Source organism: Oncorhynchus gorbuscha, linkage group LG17 (assembly GCF_021184085.1).
Source record: "Oncorhynchus gorbuscha isolate QuinsamMale2020 ecotype Even-year linkage group LG17, OgorEven_v1.0, whole genome shotgun sequence".
In the NCBI taxonomy this organism is placed as follows: Eukaryota; Metazoa; Chordata; class Actinopteri; order Salmoniformes; family Salmonidae; genus Oncorhynchus; species Oncorhynchus gorbuscha.
In genome coordinates this window covers 56,232,498-56,259,384 of record NC_060189.1, presented here as the reverse complement: position 1 = coordinate 56,259,384, position 26,887 = coordinate 56,232,498, and the positions used below count along the sequence as shown (strand labels likewise).

The following is a 26,887-nucleotide window of genomic DNA, read 5'->3' as shown; positions in this document are numbered from 1 at the left end:
GCTCCTGTAACATAGCATTTAAAGCTGCAATATGTCACTTTTTGGACAACCTGACAAAATTCACAAAGAAATGTGAGGTATAGATCTGTCACTCGCATTGAAAGCAAGTCTAAGAAGCGGTAGATCTGTTCTATGTGCTCTTTCTATATGGCCCATTTTAAAGTTTTGTTTTTTGTGTCTTTTTACTTTCGGTTTTGTACACCAGCTGAAAATATATTTCACAGCAGTTTAGATGGTACAATGATTCTCTACACTATACTTGCTTGTTTTTTCACATAAACAGAAATTAGGCAAACTATTAGATTGTTAGCAACAAGGAAATGGCAGTCATTTCTGCATAGTGCATCTTTAAAACACACACACACACCACACACACACACCACACACACACACACACACACACACACACACACACACACACACACACACACACACACACACACACACACACACACACACACACACACACACACACACACACACACACACACACACACACACACACACACACACACACACACACACACACACACACACAGGTGTAAACACTGTTTGTTCTAACGATGAGTGTTTTTTTAGTTTCTTCATCTGAATCTGTTCTTCAGTTGTTTTAGCGCTTCCTTGTCCTACTTCTCCTGCCAGGCTCCATTTGAAGAATTAGGTCTTCTCAAAAACAAGTGTTTGCTCTAGGTACCTCTTTTCAGCTGCTAGGTCTTTGCACGGTGTCTTACAGGAGTCCCAAGGGGCTGTTGCGCTGTCAGACTCAATTGTGGAGAACAGTGTCAAATCCAAACAAGTCAACAAACTAGCATGGTACAGTAGCATCGTAGTAAACTGAATCGCACCTGGGGTCTGCTCCAATAACAGGCTTGGGTCACGTCCACTTTATTGGGAATCATTTGTCTCCAATTGGCCACAGCTGGTTGGTACCTCCTCTGTGTTCATGGTGTTATAATAGCGTCTAACACTATAACACCCCCCAATTAACAGCATCTGACATGACCCAGACATTTTAACCACTAGTCTCATTCCAGTAACCAGTAATATGCTGCTCCTGAACGCAGCTCGCTCTGTCTGTTGTCAACGCTGCTAAAACAACTCTATCACAGGAGGTTGGTGGCACCTTAATTGGGGAGGACGGGGCTCGTGGCAGTGGCTGGAGTGGGATCAGTGGAATGGTATCAAATACATTGAACACGTGGTTTCCATGTGTTTGATACTATTCCATTCACTCGGTTCCGGCATTGTTATGAGCCGTCCTCCCCTCAGCAGCCTCCACTGTTTTCTGTGTCTGTGCAACACCACCAAAACAGTTGAACCACCAACTTCGTTACCCCAACACCTACTGCTCCGTCAGCCTTGTCAACTGGTGTACGCACCTCTGTGAAACGCTACTAACATATCGGCGTTGGTAGCAGCGCAGCAGGCAGCAAACACGATAGCTTAATTACCACAGCTTGTGCATTTTTCATGGAGTTATGGAGCGCACAGAGCCACAGACGACTGCACATGTGGTGTTCGTTTGGAAAAAGCTAATGTTTTTTTTGTTTTTGTGGAAAGCTCTCTGCGTGAATGAAACATTCTTAACTTCTTGAACACTCCCTACTTAATGCTTTCTCAAAGAGAGCCAATTATATTATAGAGCTAGTTCCTAGCTGGAGCTATTTTAAAATAGTTTGACTGGAACACTGGGGACTGTATTGAATTGTGCTAGATAGGAAATGAGGTCGGTGTGTGTGACGGTGTCAGGGTGTGTGTGTGTGGTTTTAACCCTGTGTGTGTGTGTGTGTGTGTGTGTGTGTGTGTGTGTGTGTGTGTGTGTGTGTGTGTGTGTGTGTGTGTGTGTGTGTGTGTGTGTGTGTGTGTGTGTGTGTGTGTGTGTGTGTGTGTGTGTGTGGTTTTAACCCTGTGTGTGTTGTCTTCACAGAATGCCGGGTGCTCAAGTCCTCATACTCTGCTCGCTCGCCCACTCCAACAAGGGCTGCTGGGAGCAAGAGCCCTGGACTCTCACGCCGTATCAAGTCCCCGGGCATAGGTATACACATGCATGCACGTACACACAAACACACACACAGTTCTTGGGTGATGGACTGAGTAACTGATTTTCATCTGACACTAACTAGTGTAATCACCTCAAAAAGAGTTTCAGATTTTGGCAGGCTACAGGCCATTTGGCCAATTACCAAACATTTATCTTAAGCTCAGTTAAACATTGTTTATGAGGCTTTAAGTTGGACATTGAAACCTCGAGCTGTAAAATTGTTTTTTGCAATTCTCTCTCTCTTTCTCTCTGCAGTAAGAAGACCAATCCATTACTCCACCAGTAGCCAGTCTCCTGTTAAATCCCCAGGTAAGCCTGTTGACATCCTGCACTGCCCACTCTATTGGCCCATTACCCAACCACAACAAACCACTCATTTTCATCTACCTAGCTATCATTACTAGGACCTTGAGTTTTCCCCTGAGCATGAAGCCTAACCAGGAATGACTCCTGGCCTTAATCATCACCACAATATGTTAACAATAATCACTACACAAGTCTTTCTCAGAGAGGTCACCAGTTAAACCCTTTTGAAGTTCCTGACTGCTTGGAGTCTTGGTCAGTGCACCCGTGGCCTAAGGTTGACCTTGTGGCTGACGGGACCCTGTGAGAGGTCCAGTTAGTCTCTTTCAGTACAGTATATTGTAATGTCAGCCAGACTCCTGCTGTGTAGGGAAGTGCCATCAATTACTCTGAAGGAGCTCTGCTCCACTGTGGATCTCCCTGGCCTGCCACCCTGACCCAAGACTATTTAAAGATCTCTGGATATTGCTCTCTCTTTCTCCCCCTCTCTTTCTCTGGCTCTTGCTCTCTCTCTTTTTCACTCTCTATTTTTCTCTCTCCTCTCTTCCTGGCCCAGAAACTCTCTCTGGCTTCTACAGTATGCATCTAATCTGAGCTCAGACTGGTGCAGGACCAGCTGATACAAACCCATGTACTAAATTAGCCTCAGTGCTTTAGTCTTCAGCTGCTTTCACTGAGCCCTTCTAATTGAATTGAACAATCACACCAGTTGTCTGGCATCACATTCCCTAGTAGGTGCTGTACTGTATTGGTGGTTCTGACTGTTGTTCGCAGGTCCAGATTGGTTGTCTCAGGGAACGGGTACAGCGTGTGGCAGTGTACCTGCCAAGAACCTAGAGTGTGTGGCAGATGAGGCCTTTCACAGAAATACACTACCATTACCAATACAGCCAACTTCTCCAAAGAAAGGCCATGCCTGGCCCTGTTGTTTGAGGAGAGGACTGGTTGTGACACAGGAAGGTTCTTGGAGGTCGGCTGCTTGAGGTACCATTGAACCCTCAGGGTCGTAGCTATCGTGTGGCCTAAGCTGCAGACAGATTATCCAGGCAGCCTGCGGAGGCACCTGGTGTGACCCTTCGCGTTTGTCTGTTGGAGCCAAACACAGCCGGCTTCCCCCCCAGAGGGGACCGGACAGGAAGTTGGACAGTCACACACAGTTCTAGACACAAAACGCCACACTACACCTGAAGAAAATCTAGCACTCGGTCTTAAGGAAAGGTCATGAATTTGTGGTGGAGTACTCTTAGTACAGAGACTTTTCAACTCAGTGAAAGTAAACCCATTCAAAGTTAACTTTGTTGTGTCACAAATGGATTTCCTGCCCTATCTTATATCACTTCCTGTGATTGAGGCATTTCCTTTAGTATTCAAAGAAATGAAGAAAAATAGAATACACAATGTAATAACAGTAATACACTTTTAACCAGCCGCATCTCTACAGAGGAAAAAGGACTTCCTCTCTCGTTTGCCCTTCCCCACATCAGCACGTCCTGTTGGGCCAGCCCTAGCCCTATCATTGTCTTACTATGGCTCTCTCTCTCTCTCTCTCTCTCTCTCTCTCTCTCTCTCTCTCTCTCTCTCTCTCTCTCTCTCTCTCTCTCTCTCTCTCTCTCCCCCCAGTCAATGGTGTCCCTAGCAGTACGATCTCCACCCCCAAGTCCACCAAATCCAATAGCTCCTCCCCCACCAGCCCCCGCAGTATACACAGCTTCAAGGTGAGTCACACACACACCGTGGCTCTCACACACACACACCACCTATAATCTCCAGATAATGATATTGTACTGTATGTTCCCGTATAGGAAGTGATTGTATATTTAGACACATGCTATAAATAACCATATAGTATCAAATGATTTAACCTCAAATGCACTAGATCAGGAATAGTGGTTGGCCAGAACACTTAAATCTGTTGACAGTGGGGACAACAGCACTTAAACGTTCTCTAGATGATTATTACAGTTTGGCAACACCTACACCATGTTTACTTGGCAGGTCCATAACGTTTGATATAACTTAATTACTCTGAAGACCTCACAAAATAACGCATTGAAAAGAAAGATTGATGATGTAATCCACCCAGTTCAAAGGTGTTTCAGCTTGAGATTCCTCCTTTAGATAGCGTACTAAATAATGCATACAGTTTTCTAGTCCAGGTAACTGAAATAAGGCTTATGGTCCGTGTACTTCTAGAAGTGTTGAAAGAGCTTCTCTTCCATAATAGAAAAGATTACTGAGATGACTTGGCGGATTCTGTCGCATGTGAAAGCCAAGAATGCTTGAAAAGGGAGTCTTATAATAACCCATATAACCTATTCAAACAGCCATCACAGCTGTCTCTTTTGGAAAAGGCCTCTCGTCAAGTTATTCATTATTTCCAACATTGGTCATCATTTCGATCCATTAAAGTTTGTGTTTCCTCTTTCTGTGCCTGATAAGTGACAGTAAGGGAGGCCTATCCATTAAGATAGGTCCTAACACCCTGTACTGTTCTGAAGGGCAGAACACATATTTTACGCCAAATGCATAATTAACACAGTGATATATATATATATATATACCTGCTCACTTTCTTTTGAGTTTGGGTCGGCACACAACGTCCACAGAATGGAGAACTGTAAGAGCAATACAGAAGAGATGTGTTTTTGTAGAATCGTCTTCTGTCTTTCCATTGAGCTACATACAGTCGTATGAAAGTTTGGGCACCCCTGACAATTTCCATTTATAAATAATTGGGTGTTTGGATCAGCAATTTCATTTTGATCTATCAAATAACGGATGGACACAGTAATATTTCAGTAGTGAAATGAGGTTTATTGGATTAACAGAAAATGTGCAATATGCATCAAAACAAGATTAGACAGGTGCATAAATGTGGGCACCCCAATAGAAAAATCACATCAATATTTAGTAGAGCCTCCTTCTGCTAAAATAACAGCCTCTAGACGCTTCCCATAGCCTCTAATGAGTGTCTGGATTCTGGATGAAGGTATTGTGGACCATTCCTCCTTACAAAACATCTCCAGTTCAGTTAGGTTTGATGGTTGCCGAGCATGGACAGCCCGCTTCAAATCATCCCACAGATTCTCAATGATATTCAGGTCTGGGGACTGGGATGGCCATTCCATAACATTGTACTTGTTCCTCTGCATAATTGCCCGGGTAGATTTTGAGCAGTGTTTTGGGTCGCCCTGGCGTAACTTCAACTTTGTGACGGATTCTTGAATATTATTCCCAAGAATCTGCTGATATTGAGTGGAATCCATGCGACCCTCAACTTGAACAAGATTCCCAGTACCGGCACTGGCCACACAGCCCCACAGCATGATTGGAACCCCCACCAAATATTACTGTGGGTAGCAAGTGTTTTTCTTGGAATGCTTTTGCCGCCATGAATAATGTCCCTTGTTATGACCAAATAACTCAATCTTTGTTTCATCAGTCCACCGCAACTTATTCCAAAATGAAGCTGGCTTGTCCAAATGTGCGTTTGCATACCTCAAGCGACTCTGTTTGTGCCGTGTGTGCAGAAAAGGCTTCTTCCGCATCACTCTCCCATACAGCTTCTCCTTGTGCAAAGTGTGCTGAATTGTTGAACGATGCACAGTGACACCATCTGCAGCAAGATGATGTTGTAGGTCATTGGAGGTGGTCTGTGGGCTGTTTTTGACCGTTCTCACCATCCTTCGCCTCTCTGATATTTTACTTGGCCTGCCACTTCTGGCCTTAACAAGAACTGTGCCTGTGGTCTTCCATTTCCTCACTATGTTCCTCACAGTGGACACTGACAGCTTAAATCTCTGCGATAGCTTTTTGTAGCCTTCCTCTAAACCGTAACATTGAACAATCTTTGTTTTCAGGTCATTTGAGAGTTGTTTTGAGGCCCCCATGTTGCCACTCTTCAGAGGAGAGTCAAAGAGAACAACAACTTGCAATTGGCCTGAAATACCTTTTCTCATGATTGGATGCACTTGTCTATGAAGTTGAAGGCTTAATGAGCTCACCAAACCAATTGTGTGTTCCAATGAATCAGTGCTAAGTAGTTACAGGTATTCAAATCAACAGAATGGCAAGGGTGCCCACATTTCTTCATAGCCTATTTTTCACATCTGATTTAATTTCATACAACCTAATATTGCTGCACTAAAAATCTTTGTCTGGACAATACCCCAGTTCTCAGCTTTTATTAGAAAATGTATGAGTAAATTATTATGCAACCTCAGAGGGGTGCCCAAACTTTTTCATACAACTGTAACTAATAATGGGCTATAAAGTCGAATATCAAACATTTTCTTACCAAACTATACTGAACAAAAATATACATGCGACAATTTCAAAGATTTTACTGAGTTAGAGTTCATATAAGGAAATCAGTCAATTAAAATCAATTCAAAAGGCCTGCACAAGTACAGTGAAATGCTTAACTTGCTAGCCTTCCCAGCAGTGCAGTATTCAATATCAAAATAGTATAACAAAAAAAACACAAGAAATAAGAGAGGGAAAAAAATGAACAGAAGAATGTAAGCCATATACAGGGTAAGTGCCAGTACCGAACTATACAATTGAATTGCGGGGGTGTTCGGTATTAGTTTCCTGTCAGAACTCTGAAGCACTATAAAACACTATGGGGATCCATGGGCTAGTTATCCTGACACACTCTGTCATGGCATTATATTGGATTTCAAATGCATGCTACTTAAAGCAAAACCATTAGTCAATGTCCCTAGATCCCAGGGCTTCGTTCTGGATCGATGTTATGAAGCAGACCAGTCCTGTTGTATTACTCTGGTGATGTCAAAACAGAGCTTCAGATTGGGAGTCGCGTTACTAACAATTGTGCCCAGCTAACCTTGGCCTAGTTAACCTTGACCTCTAATCCATTGTGTGCCCCATTTTTTTATATGTATAGTTGCTATGGTGATGCGTGTGTCCAGGTTTTGACTTGGTGGCTGAAAGGGGAAGGATGCTGACCTCTGTTTTCTTCTTCTTCTCTCCTTCCCTCCTCTCTTCATCTCTTACTTTCTTTCTCTCCTCCTTTCCAGATTCCGCCACATCACACGTCTGCCACCAATGTGAACGGGTCTTCACACAGTCTGGAGCTGGCCTATAACATGAGTCCTGAGGGTAGGTGCCCCCTTCTCCTCTCAACCTCTCCCTTCTCCTCCCTTCTCTTCTTCTGTTCTCCTAGCCTCCTTTCTCTTCTTCTGTTCTCCTAGCCTCCTTTCTCCTCTTCTGTTCTCCTAGCCTCCTTTCTCCTCTTCTGTTCTCCTAGCCTCCTTTCTCCTCTTCTGTTCTCCTAGCCTCCTTTCTCCTCCTCTTCTGTTCTCCTAGCCTCCTTTCTCCTCTTCTGTTCTCCTAGCCTCCTTTCTCCTCTTCTGTTCTCCTAGCCTCCTTTCTCCTCTTCTGTTCTCCTAGCCTCCTTTCTCCTCTTCTGTTCTCCTAGCCTCCTTTCTCCTCCTCTTCTGTTCTCCTAGCCTCCTTTCTCCTCCTCTTCTGTTCTCCTAGCCTCCTTTCTCCTCTTCTGTTCTCCTAGCCTCCTTTCTCCTCTTCTGTTCTCCTAGCCTCCTTTCTCCTCTTCTGTTCTCCTAGCCTCCTTTCTCCTCTTTCTGTTCTCCTAGCCTCCTTTCTCCTCTTCTTCTGTTCTCCTAGCCTCCTTTCTCCTCTTCTGTTCTCCTAGCCTCCTTTCTCCTCTTCTTCTGTTCTCCTAGCCTCCTTTCTCCTCCTCTTCTGTTCTCCTAGCCTCCTTTCTCCTCTTCTTCTGTTCTCCTAGCCTCCTTTCTCCTCTTCTTCTGTTCTCCTAGCCTCCTTTCTCCTCTTCTGTTCTCCTAGCCTCCTTTCTCCTCTTCTGTTCTCCTAGCCTCCTTTCTCCTCCCCTCCCTTCTCTTCTTCCACTCCCCTCTCCACTCCTCCCTTCTCTTCTTCCACTCCCCTCTCCACTCCTCCCTTCTCTTCTTCCACTCCCCTCTCCACTCCTCCCTTCTCTTCTTCCACTCCCCTCTCCACTCCTCCCTTCTCTTCTTCTGTTCTCCTCTTCTCCTCTCCTCTCTTTACCCTGTGTCATCCTGTCTCTGTGCCAACTCACAGCTCCTGCCTGTACTCACTCACTCCTAAACACGTGGCCCAATGCATCCCCAATCCCCCCTAGGGCCTCAATGCAGGTTCAGGTTGTTATTAGAATTGCTTACTCAGCGACACGTGCCGCATCACAGCAGCACTCGCAACAGAGGGACAGAGAAGTGTGATGTGGAGAACAAGTGAAAAGATCTGTGTGCTTCTGCGTGAGACAGCCAGGCGGTATCAACACGTCCTTGGGCTGTGTGTCTGTATAATATTGTTGGTTCCTCTTTAGGAGAGGCCAGACATTAGTTCTAGGGTAGGAGCTAGGCTGCCTGGGTTAATGGGCAATTAATGACTTTATACTTTGATTAGATTAAAACGTGTTGATCCTTTATTTCAGCCGCTTTGTCTTAACATAAGTTGTGGAAACTCCGAAGAGATATTCATTTCACTGCAATGCAAGTTTTACCAGAGTAAGTACTTGTAGGTATTGTACGTCATTCTACACTGAGTGTCTAAAACATTATGAACACCTGCTCTTTCCATGACAGACTGACCAGGTGAATCCAGGTGAATGTATGATCCCTTATTGATGTCACTTAAATCCACTTCAATCAGTGTAGATGAAGGGGAGGAGACGTGTTAAAGAAGGATTTTTAAGCCTTGAGACAATTGAGACATGGATTGTGTTTGTGTGCCATTCAGAGGGTGAATGGGCAAGACACAAGATTGAAGTGCTTTTGAACGGGGTATGGTAGTAGGTGCCAGGTGCACCGGTTTGTTTCAAGAACTCCAACGCTGCTGGGTTTTTCACACTCAACAGTTTCCTGTGTGTATTAATGGTCCACCACCCAAAGGACATCCAGCCAACTTGACACAACTGTGGGAAGCATTGGAGTCAACATCGGCCAGCATCCCTGTTGAACTCTTTCAACACCTTGTAAAGTCCTTGCCCCAACTAATTGAGGCTGTTCTGAGGGCAAAAGGTGGGGGTGCAACTCAAATATTAGGAAGGTGTTCTTAATGTTTGTTCAGTCTGTATATATGTGGGCCACAGGAAGTAACTGAAAGAGCATTCTGATGTGCCCCGTTGTAACGCGTCTCTCCTCATCAGTTAACGGCAACAGCTGTAGCTCGATCACAACCGTCCTGGATAAGTACAAGGTCGGCAAGGTCATAGGAGACGGAAACTTTGCCGTGGTGAAAGACTGTGTAGAACGGTATGTACATTCAGAATATTACATTTCTTTACATCTCATTGATGGATTTAAAACCTTATTTTAATTTTAACTTCTCGCTTGACCGGAAGTTTCATAGCATACCAATTGTACTTTCATATTTGTAATGAATGTTCACTAGGCTGTTGGACATAAAAAGCCCTATTTATAAATGACCACGTTGATCAGTAGATTTCAATGTGACTTAATAAGCGCCATGTCATAACTGCTTCTAAGGCTTAATGACAGCAGGCATTTATTTATAGAATTTAAGTAAGCATTTACTGTTTGTGTATGTGCGTGTGTCTGGGGTTCAGCCCATGAAATCCACTTCATTACCGTTTCCCTTCTGACTCAGCAGTTTGTCTGTAATATACAGAGAGCAGACTCCTTCCTCTAATCAGAAGGGCTAGACGCTCCAATACACCGTCACGCACTGTCTGATGCGTCAGCCTATGACTGTATGCGGATGCAAAACTGTTCAGTCTACTGTTGGATAGAACTTAGAATCTTAGTTTGTGATGAAACTTTCAAACTTGTTAAAAAATGTTATGGTTTGGCAGATGGTTGCACATGATTTGGGTTAGTTTGAAGGATTTCCAGTAAATACAATATACCATGATTTGAAGGACTAGTGTTGCTGTATGTCTTTATAGGTCCACTGGGAAGGAGTATGCACTGAAGATCATTGACAAGGCCAAGTGCAGTGGAAAGGTGAGAGTGAGAGTGAGAGTGAGAGTGAGAGAGAGAGAGAGAGAGAGAGAGACTGTTGTTGCCACTGTATTTATTTGACTGTGTCACCCAATAGCAGCTGAGCTCAGCAACCCAGGTTGTAACGTGGGGAATTAATGTAAGTGTTGCTGACAGTCCCAGTACCATGTATCAACAGAGAGACTGTTCTCTCAGACAGTGTTGCTGACAGTCCCAGTACCATGTATCAACAGAGACTGTTCTCTCAGACAGTGTTGCTGACAGTCCCAGTACCATGTATCAACAGAGACTGTTCTCTCAGTGTTGCTGACAGTCCCAGTACCATGTATCAACAGAGACTGTTCTCTCAGACAGTGTTGCTGACAGTCCCAGTACCATGTATCAACAGAGACTGTTCTCTCAGTGTTGCTGACAGTCCCAGTACCATGTATCAACAGAGAGACTGTTCTCTCAGACAGTGTTGCTGACAGTCCCAGTACCATGTATCAACAGAGAGACTGTTCTCTCAGACAGTGTTGCTGACAGTCCCAGTACCATGTATCAACAGAGAGACTGTTCTCTCAGACAGTGTTGCTGACAGTCCCAGTACCATGTATCAACAGAGAGACTGTTCTCTCAGACAGTGTTGCTGACAGTCCCAGTACCATGTATCAACAGAGACTGTTCTCTCAGACAGTGTTGCTGACAGTCCCAGTACCATGTATCAACAGAGACTGTTCTCTCAGTGTTGCTGACAGTCCCAGTACCATGTATCAACAGAGACTGTTCTCTCAGTGTTGCTGACAGTCCCAGTACCATGTATCAACAGAGACTGTTCTCTCAGTGTTGCTGACAGTCCCAGTACCATGTATCAACAGAGAGACTGTTCTCTCAGACAGTGTTGCTGACAGTCCCAGTACCATGTATCAACAGAGACTGTTCTCTCAGACAGTGTTGCTGACAGTCCCAGTACCATGTATCAACAGAGACTGTTCTCTCAGTGTTGCTGACAGTCCCAGTACCATGTATCAACAGAGACTGTTCTCTCAGACAGTGTTGCTGACAGTCCCAGTACCATGTATCAACAGAGACTGTTCTCTCAGTGTTGCTGACAGTCCCAGTACCATGTATCAACAGAGAGACTGTTCTCTCAGACAGTGTTGCTGACAGTCCCAGTACCATGTATCAACAGAGAGACTGTTCTCTCAGACAGTGTTGCTGACAGTCCCAGTACCATGTATCAACAGAGAGACTGTTCTCTCACAGCGTTGCTGACAGTCCCAGTACCATGTATCAACAGAGACTGTTCTCTCAGTGTTGCTGACAGTCCCAGTACCATGTATCAACAGAGACTGTTCTCTCAGTGTTGCTGACAGTCCCAGTACCATGTATCAACAGAGACTGTTCTCTCAGACAGTGTTGCTGACAGTCCCAGTACCATGTATCAACAGAGACTGTTCTCTCAGACAGTGTTGCTGACAGTCCCAGTACCATGTATCAACAGAGACTGTTCTCACAGACAGTGTTGCTGACAGTCCCAGTACCATGTATCAACAGAGACTGTTCTCTCAGTGTTGCTGACAGTCCCAGTACCATGTATCAACAGAGACTGTTCTCTCTCAGTGTTGCTGACAGTCCCAGTACCATGTATCAACAGAGAGACTGTTCTCTCAGACAGTGTTGCTGACAGTCCCAGTACCATGTATCAACAGAGACTGTTCTCACAGACAGTGTTGCTGACGGCGTCCCAGTATCATGTATCAACAGAGACTGTTCTCTCTCAGTGTTGCTGACAGTCCCAGTACCATGTACCAACAGAGAGACTGTTCTCTCAGACAGTGTTGCTGACAGTCCCAGTACCATGTATCAACAGAGAGACTGTTCTCTCACAGCGTTGCTGACAGTCCCAGTACCATGTATCAACAGAGACTGTTCTCTCAGTGTTGCTGACAGTCCCAGTACCATGTATCAACAGAGACTGTTCTCTCAGACAGTGTTGCTGACAGTCCCAGTACCATGTATCAACAGAGACTGTTCTCTCAGACAGTGTTGCTGACAGTCCCAGTACCATGTATCAACAGAGACTGTTCTCACAGACAGTGTTGCTGACAGTCCCAGTACCATGTATCAACAGAGACTGTTCTCTCAGTGTTGCTGACAGTCCCAGTACCATGTATCAACAGAGACTGTTCTCACAGACAGTGTTGCTGACGGCGTCCCAGTACCATGTATCAACAGAGACTGTTCTCTCAGACAGTGTTGCTGACAGTCCCAGTACCATGTATCAACAGAGACTGTTCTCTCAGACAGTGTTGCTGACAGTCCCAGTACCATGTATCAACAGAGAGACTGTTCTCTCAGACAGTGTTGCTGACAGTCCCAGTACCATGTATCAACAGAGACTGTTCTCTCACAGCGTTGCTGACAGTCCCAGTATCATGTATCAACAGAGACTGTTCTCTCTCAGTGTTGCTGACAGTCCCAGTACCATGTATCAACAGAGAGACTGTTCTCTCAGACAGTGTTGCTGACAGTCCCAGTACCATGTATCAACAGAGACTGTTCTCACAGACAGTGTTGCTGACGGCGTCCCAGTACCATGTATCAACAGAGACTGTTCTCTCAGACAGTGTTGCTGACAGTCCCAGTACCATGTATCAACAGAGACTGTTCTCACAGACAGTGTTGCTGACAGTCCCAGTACCATGTATCAACAGAGAGACTGTTCTCTCAGACAGTGTTGCTGACAGTCCCAGTACCATGTATCAACAGAGACTGTTCTCACAGACAGTGTTGCTGACAGTCCCAGTACCATGTATCAACAGAGACTGTTCTCACAGACAGTGTTGCTGACAGTCCCAGTACCATGTATCAACAGAGAGACTGTTCTCTCAGACAGTGTTGCTGACAGTCCCAGTACCATGTATCAACAGAGAGACTGTTTTCTCAGACAGTGTTGCTGACAGTCCCAGTACCATGTATCAACAGAGACTGTTCTCTCAGACAGTGTTGCTGACAGTCCCAGTACCATGTATCAACAGAGACTGTTCTCTCAGACAGTGTTGCTGACAGTCCCAGTACCATGTATTAATAGAGACTGTTCTCACAGACAGTGTTGCTGACAGTCCCAGTACCATGTATCAACAGAGACTGTTCTCACAGACAGTGTTGCTGACAGTCCCAGTACCATGTATCAACAGAGAGACTGTTCTCTCAGACAGTGTTGCTGACAGTCCCAGTACCATATATCAACAGAGAGACTGTTCTCTCACAGCGTTGCTGACAGTCCTAGTACCATGTATCAACAGGATCAAAGTACCATCCCAGTACCATCCCGGTAAAGACCAACACAATTAACTACTACATGTCTGTCTGCCTGGGGGTTAATAATGCAGGGTGGAATACCTAACCACTGTCCACTCACTGTGTGTGCTCACGTGCGTGTGTGTGCTCACGTGCGTGTGTGTGCTCACGTGCGTGTGTGTGCTCACGTGCGTGTGTGTGCTCACGTGCGTGTGTGTGCTCACGTGCGTGTGTGTGCTCACGTGCGTGTGTGTGTTTGCATGCGTTTGTGTGTTTGCATGTGTGTGCAGGAGCACCTGATAGAGAATGAGGTGGCAGTGCTGAGGAGAGTCAAACACCCCAACATTATTCAGCTGATAGACGAGGTGGACACACCCACTGAACTCTACCTGGTCATGGAGCTGGTCAAGGTACGTTCAACCACTACTGACCTCTACAGTATCTATTCAACCACTACCGACCTCTACAGTATCTAGTCAACCACTACCGACCTCTACAGTATCTAGTCAACCACTACTGACCTCTACAGTATCTAGTCAACCACTACTGACCTCTACAGTATCTAGTCAACCACTACTGACCTCTACAGTATCTAGTCAACCACTACTGACATCTACAGTATCTAGTCAACCACTACTGACATCTACAGTATCTAGTCAACCACTACTGACCTCGACAGTATCTAGTTAACCTCTACAGTATCTATTGAACCACTACTGACCTCTACAGTATCTATTGAACCACTACTGACCTCTACAGTATCTATTCAACCACTACCGACCTCTACAGTATCTAGTTAACCACCAATGACCTCTACAGTATCGAGTCAACCACTAATGACCACTACAGTATCTATTGAACCACTACTGACCTCGACCGTATCTAGTTAACCACTACAGTATCTAGTAAAACACTAATGACCACTACAGTATCTAGTTAACCACTACAGCATCTAGCCAAACACTAATGACCACTACAGTATTGTGAGCGGACCAAGTAATTAGGCGTCACTCTAAAGCGGGAAGGTGGAATAAACGAGTCAGGAGTAGGTTTTCTTGATTGAACATGGTTCTCTATTGAGGGTATTTTGTCAACAAAAACATTCTAACATAATCAATGAAAAATCTTCCAAGGAAAAACACACATCTTCTTCTCCAGATGAAACAAGAACATAATAGGATAATCTTTAAACTACAACAAACATAAATCACGGGTTTGTCACCGTCTTAGTGGTTCTTTCAGCACAGCTTCTCTCTCTCGGTGGCCATCTTCCAGAGATAGTTTCCCCCTCTCTGCTGGTTCCATTCTCTCTTTTATAGGGAAAGGAGAGTATGTCATTAGTACCATCAGCTGTGCTTAATTGACTCTGGTTACCTTGTCTCCCATGCTTTGTTGGGCTACTATCCATGAGCCCAGCCTGCCCTCTAGTGGTCCTTCCACATACCTTCCCCCTCAGGACCGAACCGGAGGGTCGGGCGCCAGACGCACCGTCTTGGTCGCGTCAGGACAGCGCGTCTGCATTCCCGTTCCTCGATCCGGCCCTGTGGATGACATGGAAAGAGAACGGTTGTAAAGACAAAAACCATCTGGCTATTTTGTTGTTATTGTTTCTCTTACCAGCCATCCACGTGGGGGGCGCATGGTCAGTAACTAATGCAAACCTCCGACCCAGTAGGTAGTACCGGAGATAATCGAGGGCCCACTTGATGGCTAAGGCCTCTTTCTCTACGGTCGCATACCTCTGTTCCCGATCGCTGAGTTTCCTACTAATGAAGAGAATCGGCTTCTCTGCTTCACTTTTACCCTGAGCTAGTACGGCCCCGAGCCCTGTATCCGAGGCGTCGACCTGCACAATGAACTCTTGTGAGAAGTCCGGAGCCTGTAGAACGGGATCAGGACACAGGCCATCTTTTAGCAATTGAAAGGCCTCTTCCGTCTCGTCTTTCCACTCTACCTGGTTTGGCAGGTTTTTCCTGATGAGGTTTGTGAGGGGGTTGGCAATGGTTGCATATCCCGGGATAAAACGGCGATAATATCCTGTTATCCCTAAGAAGGCCTGAACGTCTCGCTTGGTCCGGGGTCGAGGCCAGTCACGAATTGCCCTGGTCTTCTCTGCCTGCGGGCGTATTTTCACATTCCCCACGGTATACCCCAGGTAATTCCGCTTCGGACAAGCCCAGGCAGCATTTACTTGGATTGGCTGTCAACCCTGTGGCTTCCAAACTCACGAGCACCGCCCGTAATCGCAGGAGGTGACTATCCCAGTCCTCGCTGTGGATGACCACATCGTCTATGTACGCCGCTGCATACTCTTGATGGGGCCGTAGAATGGCATCCATGAGGCGTTGGAAGGTTGCAGCGGCTCCGTGCAGTCCGAAGGGCATCCTCACATACTGGAAAAGCCCCTCTGGGGTGGCAAAGGCAGTCTTTGGGCGATCCTCCGGAGCCACCGGCACTTGCCAATATCCCTTCGTCAAATCCAGGGTAGTGATGAACTTGGCCTTTCCTAAGCGCTCCAAGAGTTCATCCACGCGGGGCATGGGGTACGCATCGAATGTAGAGATGGCATTCACACCCCTAAAGTCGTTGCAGAGTCTCATACTACCATCGGCTTTGGGGACCAGGACTATGGGACTGGACCACTCGCTCGTCGAGGGCTCGATCACGCCCATCCTCAACATCTCCCTCACCTCTTTCTTAGCGATGCCTCGGCGAGCCTCAGGAATCCTGTAAGGGCGGATATGCACTTTCTTGCCGGGTTCAGTGTGGATATGGTGGAACAGGACATCTGTTTGTCCTGGGAATGGAGAGAATATTCGACCAAAGTTCATAATCAGCTTGTCTAGCTGTCTTGACTGCTCCGGTAGGAGAGTTTGGCCACCCCGCACCTCTGGTAGAGCCTCTTTTTTTTCTTTGCCCTCCAGGGCCATCAAAGCCACCTCCTCCTCTCGTCCATGGTACGTCTTCAGCAGGTATATGTGATAGAGTTGGACCTTCTTCCTCCTGTCAGGTTGCTTGATGAGGTAATTGACCGGTGAGACCCTTTTCATTACCTCGCAGGGCCCCCTCCACTGCGCCAGCAAGCGATGTTCGGCCGTGGGCACAAGCACCATCACTTTCTCTCCCACGGTGAACTCACGGGGGGTCGCAGATTTATCATAGGCCCGGCCTTGGGTCCTTTGGGCCTTCTCCATTTGCTCCTTGACTATGGGCCACACTGCTGACAGGCGGTCTCTCATCAGGGTAACGTGTTCTATTATGGATCGAAAGGGGCATGGTTGGGTCTCCCAGGTCTCCTTGGCTAAGTCGAGGATTCCTCGACAGGGTCTGCCATAGAGCAATTCAAACGGAGAGAATCCAGTGGATGCCTGGGGTACTTCTCGCAGGGCAAACATTAAGTGTGGGAGAAGCATGTCCCAGTTTTTCCCGTCTCGGGACACCACTCTTCTCAACATGCTTTTAATTGTTTTGTTCAAGCGTTCACACAACCCATCTGTTTGAGGGTGGAATATGCTTGTACGTATCTGTTGAACCTGATATAACCGACAAGTCCTTCATCAACCGGGACATGAACGGGGTTCCTTGATCGGTTAAGATCGTCTTGGGAAGGCTCACACGAGAGAACATCAGGAATAACTCCTTGGCAATTCCCTTTGAAGACATGTTACGCAGGGGTATGGCCTCCGGGAACTTGGTAGCGTAATCTATAACCACTAGGATGTACTCGTGTCCTCTGGCGGATTTTGGGAGGGGTCATACGAGGTCCATAGCTATGCGTTCAAAGGGAGTCTCTATGATGGGGAGAGGAATCAAAGGGTTACGTAGGTGTGGCCGTGGGGCTGTACGTTGACATTGATCACACGTCTTACAATACCTGGCCACATCTCGGGTGACACGGGGCCAATAGAATCTCTGCATGATTCTGTCAATAGTCTTGTCTCGTGCCAGGTGTCTTCCTAGGACGTGGGAATGGGCTAACTGTAGAACTGTATCCCTGTATGGTCTAGGCACCATTAGTAATTCCTGGTTTTCCCCCCTTCGTCGAACGACCCAGTATAAGAGACCCCGTCTGATTGCATAGTAAGGAAGAGGGGGCTCACCTGATCCGTCGACGTTCCTCCCGTCGATCACCTTCACCTTCCTCATGGCCTCCCTTAGGTCTGAGCCTCTATGCTGCGAGGTGCCGAACTGTCCCTTTAATTCCTGGGGCAGGTCAACCTCAGTAGAGGGGTGTGGAGGTTGTTCCACATCCCCATCAGGGGTGACAGAGGAGAATCCCTTCCAGGTTCTCTCCTCGGATGGAGCTTCAAATATATCCCTTTGTGCCTGGTTGCTCCTTCCTTCCTGCGTTGTGTATAACCCTTCACAGGTGTCTTCATCGGTGGTTTCCTGGAATATCTGTCGTAAACGTTGGGTCGCTATTTCTTCCTCTGCTGTAGAGGACGAGGACGCGGCTATGTCTCCTTGTAGGACTACTACCTCGGGCTTGGAGTTTCTCTTCTTTCCTGTCCCCCTTCTTCCCGTGCATAACGTCATCTGCACGGACGGGGTATCTAGTCAACCACTACTGACCTCTACAGTATCTAGTCAACCACTACTGACCTCTACAGTATCTTGTCAACCACTACTGACCTCTACAGTATCTCGTCAACCACTTCTGACCACTACAGCAGTATTCTGCACTTCATCAGTGCATGCAACATTAATATTTTAGGTACCTTATCATTTAGGTAAGTTCTTAATTCAACATGAATGTGTCTAATGCGTCCATTTCCTGCAGGGTGGCGACCTGTTTGATGCCATCACGTCCTCCACTAAGTACACAGAGAGAGATGCCAGTGTCATGGTGTTTAACCTGGCTGGAGCCCTGAAGTACCTCCACAGCATGAACATAGTACACAGAGACATCAAGCCTGAGAACCTGCTGGTGAGTAGTGAGGGACCACACTGAAGACTGAGGTAGCCAGCAACACTGTACACTGTAAGATCATATGTTGTTGAATTGACATACAGTAGTTGTAACGGCGTTCGTCTGTTGTAAGAAGAGAGTCGGACCGAAATGCAGCGTGTAGGTTACTCATAACTTTAATGAAAGAACACTGTACATGAAATAACTGAAACTAAATACAAAAACAACAGAACGGAACGTGAAACTAATTACAGCCTATCTGGTGACTACAACACAGAAACAGGAACAAACACCCACGAAATACAAAGCGAAAGTCAGGCTGCCTAAATACGGTTCCCAATCAGAGACAACGATAAGCACCTGACTCTAATTGAGAATCGCCTCAGGCAGCCAAGCCTATACCACACCCCTAATCAGCCGCGATCCCAAATAATACAAACCCCAATACGAAATACAACATATAAACCCATGTCACACCCTGGCCTACCCAAACATATAACAAAAACACAAAATACAATGACTAAGGCGTGACAGTAGTTATGTCAGAATTGTTGTGACACAGTTCCACCAGAGTGGCCGAGACATCTTACAACCTTTCAAAAGTTTGGGGTCACGTAGAAATGTCCTTGTTTTTGAAAGAAAAGCAATTTACTTTATCCATTAAATAACATCAAATTGATCAGGAATACAGTGTTAATGTTGTAAATGACTATTGTAGCTGGAAATGGCAGATTTTTAATGGGATATCTACATGGGCGTACGGAGGCCCATTATCAGCAACCATCACTCCTGTGTTTGCTAATCCAAGTTTATCATTTTAAAAGGCTATTCATTATAAAACCCTTTTGTAATTATGTTAGTACAGCTGAAAACTGTTATTCTGATTAAAGAAGCAATAAAACTCATCTCCTGTAGACTAGTTGGGTATCTGGAGCATCAGCATTTGTGGGTTCGATTACAGGCTCAAAATTGCCAGAAACAAAGAACTTTCTTCTGAAACTTCAGTGTATTCTTGTTCTGAGAAATGAAGGCTATTCCATGCAAGAAATTGCCAAGGAACTGAAGATCTCGTACAACGCTGTGTACTATGGATATGAGATTTCAGATTTTCATATGGCATGCTAAAGTATTTGCATATGAAATGCACAATGCCTTTTGAATTGAGGTGACATGAGTTGGTAACTATGTTTTGTGTGTCTGCCCCTTAGGTGTGTGAGTACCTTGACGGCACTAAGTCTCTGAAGCTGGGAGACTTTGGTCTGGCCACTGTGGTTGAGGGGCCCCTGCACACCGTGTGTGGAACCCCCACCTACGTGGCCCCTGAGATCATCGCTGAGGCTGGGTGAGTTACTGCCAACTGCACCTGTATCTCTAGCATCAGACATTCTAGTAACAAGCGCCGCTGAAGAGGAATTACACAACACTTCCTTCATGTTTCTCTCTCTCTGCTCGCTCTCTTTCCCTCTCTGCTCTCTTTCCCTCTGTCTTTCTTGCTCTGCTTTCTCTCTCTGCTCTCTCTCTTCCCCCTCTGCTCTTTCTCTCTGCTCTTTCTCCATCTCTTCTCTCTCTCTCTCCCCCCAGTTATGGTCTGAAGGTGGATATCTGGGCAACTGGGGTCATCACTTACATCCTGCTATGTGGCTTTCCTCCCTTCCGCAGGTACACTGCACAATGTTATTTAACCTCCAGACACCTACAGTACACTACACAATGTTATTTAACCTCCAGACACCTACAGTACACTACACCATGTTATTTAACCTCCAGACATCTACAGTACACTACACCATGTTATTTAACCTCCAGACACCGACAGTACACTACACAATGTTATTTAACCTCCAGACACCTACAGTACACTACACAATGTTATTTAACCTCCAGACACCTACAGTACACTACACAATGTTATTTAACCTCCAGACACCTACAGTACACTACGCAATGTTATTTAACCTCCAGACACCTACAGTACACTACACAATGTTATTTAACCTCCAGACACCTACAGTACACTACGCAATGTTATTTAACCTCCAGACACCTACAGTACACTACACAATGTTATGTAACCTCCAGACACCTACAGTACACTACGCAATGTTATTTAACCTCCAGACACCTACAGTACACTACACAATGTTATGTAACCTCCAGAACTCCTAAAGGGATATATTCTCAGGAACACCACACAACAACATGGCTGGTCCTTGACAGGATAGCGTTCATTACACAGTCACCACGCTTAATGTTAACATGCTTCCTTAGTGTAAACCCAGGCGTCTGGCCCTCGAACATTATTCAGCTATTTCAAAATAGGAGATGTGAATTTACATGAGTTCATTTGATGTTTTTTTATACTTGCAGTTTAGCATAACTGTGATCTCGCATAGATTAACTGTTCGGCATAGACATAGACAAGGTCTCTGGATAGTAGTGTCATTTCAGTGAGGATTGTCTGCCAGAATAGAGCTGAGAGATTTATTATGTCTCATAGTTAGTCGTCCTATCCTCCCCCTACTTGTACCTCTTCTGTGGCTACTCTTGTTGTGTTCTGGTGTGTCCTTGAATTGATTCCTGGTGCTGAATTGGAAAATGCATGCAGCCAGTTAATGACGGAAGGTGAGGGGACAATGGTGTCAGAGTTATTCTGACACTGTCTTTGAATGTGACATGAATATAATATATGATGCCAAAGTGTGTGTGCGCTGAAGTATCCATATGTTCACAGCATAGTATGTTTCTCTGTACAGTGAGGACAACCTTCAAGAGGACCTGTTTGACCAGATTCTGGTGGGACGACTGGACTTCCCTGCTCCCTACTGGGACAACGTCACGGACTCAGCCAAGGTAAACCACCACACACAGACACACCACCCCTGTCGCGTCAGCCCCCATTACATTTGGGTGGCAGCAATGAGGGGGTGGGAGGGTCCCGTTGAGATCTCCCGGAATGAAGGAGGTGGGAGTGAAGAAAGAGAGGGATGGTTTGGAAAGAGGAGATGCACACACACACCATCTCTTCTTCTGTTCACACATCCCGCTCTCCTCTTTTATGCTCTCTCTCTCTCTCGCTCTCTTTCTCTGCCTCTTGCTCTCTCTCTCTCTTTCTCTGCCTCTCTCTCTTTCTCTGCCTCCCTCTCTTTCTCTGCCTCTCTCTCCCTCTGCCTCTCTCTCCCTCTGCCTCTCTCTCTCTCTCTCTGCCTCTCTCTCTCTCTCTCTGCCTCTCTCTCTTTCTCTGCCTCTCTCTCTTTCTCTGCCTCTCTCTCTTTCTCTGCCTCCCTCTCTTTCTCTGCCTCTCTCTCTCTCTCTCTGCCTCTCTCTCTTTCTCTGCCTCTCTCTCTTTCTCTGCCTCTCTCTCTTTCTCTGCCTCTCTCTCTTTCTCTGCCTCTCTCTCTCTCTCTGCCTCTCTCTCTCTCTCTCTTTCTCTGCCTCTCTCTCTTTCTCTGCCTCTCTCTCTTTCTCTGCCTCTCTCTCTCTCTCTCTGCCTCTCTCTCTCTCTCTCTGCCTCTCTCTCTTTCTCTGCCTCTCTCTCTTTCTCTGCCTCTCTCTCTCTCTCTCTGCCTCTCTCTCTCTTTCTCTGCCTCTCTCTCTCTCTCTCTGCCTCTCTCTCTCTCTCTCTGCCTCTCTCTCTCTCTCTCTGCCTCTCTCTCTCTCCTCTCTCTCTCTCTCTCTCTCCTCTCTCTCTCTCTCTCTCTCTCTCTCCTCTCTCTCTGCCTCTCTCTCTTTCTCTGCCTCTCTCTGCCTCTCTCTCTGCCTCTCTCTCTCTCTCTCTGCCTCTCTCTCTCTCTCTCTGCCTCTCTCTCTTTCTCTGCCTCTCTCTCTTCTCTGCTCTCTCTCTCTCTCTCTCTCTCTCTCTCTCTCTCTGCTCTCTGCCTCTCTCTCTCCTCTCTCTCTGCCTCTCTCTCTTTCTCTGCCTCTCTCTCTCTCTTCTCTGCCTCTCTCTCTTTCTCTGCCTCTCTCTCTTTCTCTGCCTCTCTCTCTTTCTCTGCCTCTCTCTCTCTCTCTCTCTCTCTCTCTCTCTCTCTCTCTCTCTCTCTCTCTCTCTCTCTCTCTCTCTCTCTCTGCTCTCTCTCTCTCTCTCTCTCTCTCTCTCTCTCTCTCTCTGCCTCTCTCTCTCTCTCTCTCTCTCTCTCTGCCTCTCTCTCTTTCTCTGCCTCTCTCTCTCTCTCTCTCTCTCTCTCTCTCTCTCTCTCTCTCTCTCTCTCTCTCTCTCTCTGCCTCTCTCTCTCTCTGCCTCTCTCTCTCTCTGCCTCTCTCTCTCTCTCTCTCTCTCTCTCTCTCTCTCTGCCTCTCTCTCTTTCTCTGCCTCTCTCTCTTTCTCTGCCTCTCTCTCTCTCTCTGCCTCTCTCTCTCTCTCTCTCTCTCTCTCTCTCTCTCTCTGTCTCTCTCTCTCTCTCTCTCTCTCTCTCTCTCTGCCTCTCTCTCTCTCTGCCTCTGCTCTCTCTCTGCCTCTCTCTCTCTCTCTTTCTCTGCTCTCTCTCTTTCTCTGCCTCTCTCTCTTTCTCTGCCTCTCTTTCTCTGCCTCTCTCTGCTCTCTCTCTCTCTCTCTCTCTCTCTCTCTCTCTCTCTCTCTCTCTCTCTCTCTCTGCCTCTCTCTCTGCCTCTCTCTCTCTCTCTCTCTCTGCCTCTCTCTCTTTCTCTGCCTCTCTCTCTTTCTCTGCCTCTCTTTCTCTGCCTCTCTCTCTCTCTCTCTCTCTCTCTCTCTCTCTCTCTCTCTCTCTCTCTCTCTCTCTCTCTCTCTCTCTCTCTGCCTCTCTCTCTGCCTCTCTCTCTCCCTCTGCCTCTCTCTCTCTCTCTTTCTCTGCCTCTCTCTCTTCTCTCTCTGCTCTCTCTCTTTCTCTGCCTCTCTCTCTCTCTCTCTCTCTCTCTCTCTCTCTCTCTCTCTCTCTCTCTCTCTCTCTCTCTCTCTGCTCTCTCTGCCTCTCTCTCTCTCTGCCTCTCTCTCTCTCTGCTCTCTCTCTCTCTCTCTCTCTCTCTCTCTCTCTCTCTGCCTCTCTCTTCTCTCTGCCTCTCTCTCTCTCTCTCTCTCTCTCTCTCTCTCTGCCTCTCTCTTCTCTCTGCCTCTCTCTCTCTCTCTCTCTCTCTCTCTCTCTCTCTCTCTCTCTCTCTCTCTCTCTCTCTGCCTCTCTCTCTCTCTGCCTCTCTCTCTCTCTGCCTCTCTCTCTCTCTGCCTCTCTCTCTGCCTCTCTCTCTCTCTCTTTCTCTGCCTCTCTCTCTTTCTCTGCCTCTCTCTCTTTCTCTGCCTCTCTTTCTCTGCCTCTCTCTCTCTCTCTGCTCTCTCTGCCTCTCTCTGCCTCTCTCTCTCTCTCCCTCTGCCTCTCTCTGCCTCTCTCTCTTTCTCTGCCTCTCTCTCTTTCTCTGCCTCTCGCTCTCTCTCTTTCTCTGCCTCTCTCTCTCTCTGCCTCTCTCTCTTTCTCTGCCTCTCTCTGCCTCTCTCTCTTTCTCTGCCTCTCTCTCTTTCTCTGCCTCTCGCTCTCTCTCTTTCTCTGCCTCTCTCTCTCTCTGCCTCTCTCTCTCTCTTTCTCTGCCTCTCTCTCTCTCTGCCTCTCTCTCTCTCTCTCTCTGCCTCTCTGCCTCTCTCTCTCTGCCTCTCTGCCTCTCTCTGCCTCTCTCTCTTTCTCTGCCTCTCTCTCTTTCTCTGTCTCTCTCTCTCTCTGCCTCTCTCTCTCTCTCTGCCTCTCTCTCTCTCTCTGCCTCTCTCTGCCTCTCAATTCAATAACATGTTCAATTTCAATTTAAGTGCTTTATTGGCATGGAATGTTTACATTGCCAAAGCAAGTGAAATGGATAAACAAAAGTGAAATAAACATGATGCTTACAAAAGTTCCAAAAGAATAAAGATATTTTAAATGTCATATTATGTACAGTGTATATATACAATGTCATAATGATGTGGAAATAGTTAAAGTACGAAAGGGAAAATAAATAAACATAAATATAGGTTGTATTTACAATGGTGTTTGTTCTTCACTGGTTGCTCTTTTCTTGTGGCAACAGGTCACAAATGGTCACAAATGTTGTTGCTGTGATGGCACACTGGTATTTCACCCAGTAGATATGGGAGTTTATCAAAATTAGATATTTTTTCAAATTCTTTGTGGGTCTGAAGGAATTATGTGTCTCTATTCTGGTCATACATTTGGCAGGAGGTTAGGAAGTGCAGCTCAGTTTCCACCTCATTTTGTGGGCAGTGAGCACATAGCCTGTCTTCTCTTGAGAGCCAGGTCTTTCTGTACATAGTCAAAGATTTCCTTCGTTTTGGGTCAGTTACAGTGGTCAGGTATTCTGCCACTGTGTACTCTCTGTTTAGGGCCAAGTAATGATCTTTTTGTTTTCTCATATTTTATTTGGGTATAATAGTGTTGCTGTCTTGGGGCTCTGTGGGGTCTGTTTGTGAACAGAGCCCCAGGACCAGCTTGCTTAGGGGTTTCTTCTCCAGATGTATTTCTCTGTCGGGGATGGTTTGTTATAGAAGGTTTAGGGATTGCTTCCTTTTAGGTGGTTGTAGAATTTAAATGTCTCTCTCTCCCTCCTCTCACTCCCTAAATGACCACCATGTGTTACCGTGACAGCAGCTATTTCAAAGCAAGGCTTGAACTACTAATTAAATCCTCTGCTGCAGTGGCACCTCGACTTAACAAAGAAAAGCCTACGTCTAGAGATCTCAACAGCCTGCAGCAGTCACGGTCTATTCATTAGTTACTGGAAGAGTAGAAAATGGACTGATATAGACTGACATGGACTACCTGAACTTGTCCAATAAGACATGCTCATTTTCGTTTTCCTGTGCAAAATATTTTGGTCCGTTTTGTTATGGTAAGCCCTAATGAACCCGACCCTGGTTGGAGGCACAGTGAATGTAGCCAGACAGTGCTGGAACACTGTTTGTAATGTCCTTCTGTGACACTTGTACATTGTTCCCACTGTGTGACATGACATGTCAAGGTAAAGTTGCGACGACATGACTTGAGAGAGACTCTGGACCCTGAAGAAGTCACCGCTGATGCATGACCTGATGTGTTTTCTAGGAGCTGATTGGGCGGATGCTGCAGGTGAACGTGGAGGCTCGCTACACAGCACAGGACATCCTCTCTCATCCCTGGGTCACGGTAACTTGTGTGTGTGTGTGTGTGTGTGTGTGTGTGTGTGTGTGTGTGTGTGTGTGTGTGTGTGTGTGTGTGTGTGTGTGTGTGTGTGTGTGTGTGTGTTCAGGACCATAAAGGAGAATGTGTGTGTGTCTCTGCAGGATGACAGCATGGAGAACAACATGAAGATGGAGGTGTCAGGTAAACTGAGGACACACTTCAACACAGCACCAAAGCCCAGCACAACCACAGCAGGAGTGTCAGTCATCATGGTGAGGAACAAGACATTCACTATCACAACCCATTATTTGTTTTCTGGTCCCATTATCCATACACACACTGTTTTACTCCGTATACACAACAGCACTCAGTCACGACCCTCTACTCTCTACCAACTACTCTCTATTTTCTGGTCACGTTTCCAATACACACATTGTGTATCTCCATATACTTTCCCTCATCTGAACTCTCTGTATTCCACCATCTGTCGTACATCGACACCCCAGAGTCCTCGTCTGTAGATTCTTGATATTTGCAGAAATGTTAAACCATGGCCTGATTTACTTGCCATCAGTTGTTTTCTGAAGGAACCAAAAACAAAGCTAAAAGAAGCTTCCTGGTTTTATTTTTATTGGCATCCGCTTACATTTCAAGATTGATTGGAAACCAACATGAGCTGAAACAAATGTTTGTCAATTCAGCACTACACCTACTCACTTTCAAACAAACAATAACCATTTTCACATCTAGTACTATTAATCAGTTGGTTACATAAGAGTTTGATCTAAAAGAACATGTGAGATTATCTGACAGGAAAGCTAAGAAATGGACAACTTCTTTACATGTAATCATATCACTGAGGGTTTTAAGAGAGCAACATTTATTCAAAATGCTTTCCCCTGGGATTACACATGGATAAATCCTGATTCATCATCTTATCTCAAACACATTTTCATCCTTGCAGTACAAATGTGGTGTTTTAGTGTTGACGCAGTGTTCTCAGTGACTCCAGAGTACATTAATCATATCCTACCATCCTTATCTGTTTTTAAGCTTTTTTCCCACAAGTCTATGCACCTCCTGGCACAGTTATGTAACTTCCTGTTGTGGGTGGTGAACTTCCTCTCAATCTGCCGCACACATCACCTCCCCTCTCTGGTCCACTTGGGGGTCTATTGAGCTGGAGCTGGCCTGCGAATACACGACCAATATAGCATAGGTCTGTCAATGGATGCATCTCAATTAGACCCCCCTCATCTCCTTCCCTGGTCCTGAAGGA

At 46.1% G+C, this 26,887-nt stretch overlaps 1 protein-coding gene across 3 annotated transcripts in view; it reads left to right on the top strand.

The window, feature by feature from the left end:
- Nucleotides 1-26,887, top strand: part of LOC124001537 (serine/threonine-protein kinase DCLK2-like) — a 74,331-nt gene that overhangs the window by 44,921 nt on the left and 2,523 nt on the right. For all 3 annotated transcript variants that reach the window (XR_006832799.1, XM_046308390.1, XM_046308389.1), the window contains exons 5-17: nt 1,928-2,035; nt 2,297-2,350; nt 3,965-4,059; nt 7,387-7,468; nt 9,516-9,621; nt 10,275-10,332; nt 13,902-14,021; nt 18,392-18,538; nt 19,729-19,862; nt 20,102-20,179; nt 21,274-21,370; nt 25,552-25,632; nt 25,770-25,880. Coding sequence is in view for 2 of the 3 variants with exons in the window: in XM_046308390.1 (XP_046164346.1) it covers nt 1,928-2,035; nt 2,297-2,350; nt 3,965-4,059; nt 7,387-7,468; nt 9,516-9,621; nt 10,275-10,332; nt 13,902-14,021; nt 18,392-18,538; nt 19,729-19,862; nt 20,102-20,179; nt 21,274-21,370; nt 25,552-25,632; nt 25,770-25,880 (1,271 nt within the window). In the remaining variant the exon portion in view is untranslated. The remainder of the gene's footprint in view (nt 1-1,927; nt 2,036-2,296; nt 2,351-3,964; nt 4,060-7,386; nt 7,469-9,515; nt 9,622-10,274; nt 10,333-13,901; nt 14,022-18,391; nt 18,539-19,728; nt 19,863-20,101; nt 20,180-21,273; nt 21,371-25,551; nt 25,633-25,769; nt 25,881-26,887) is intronic.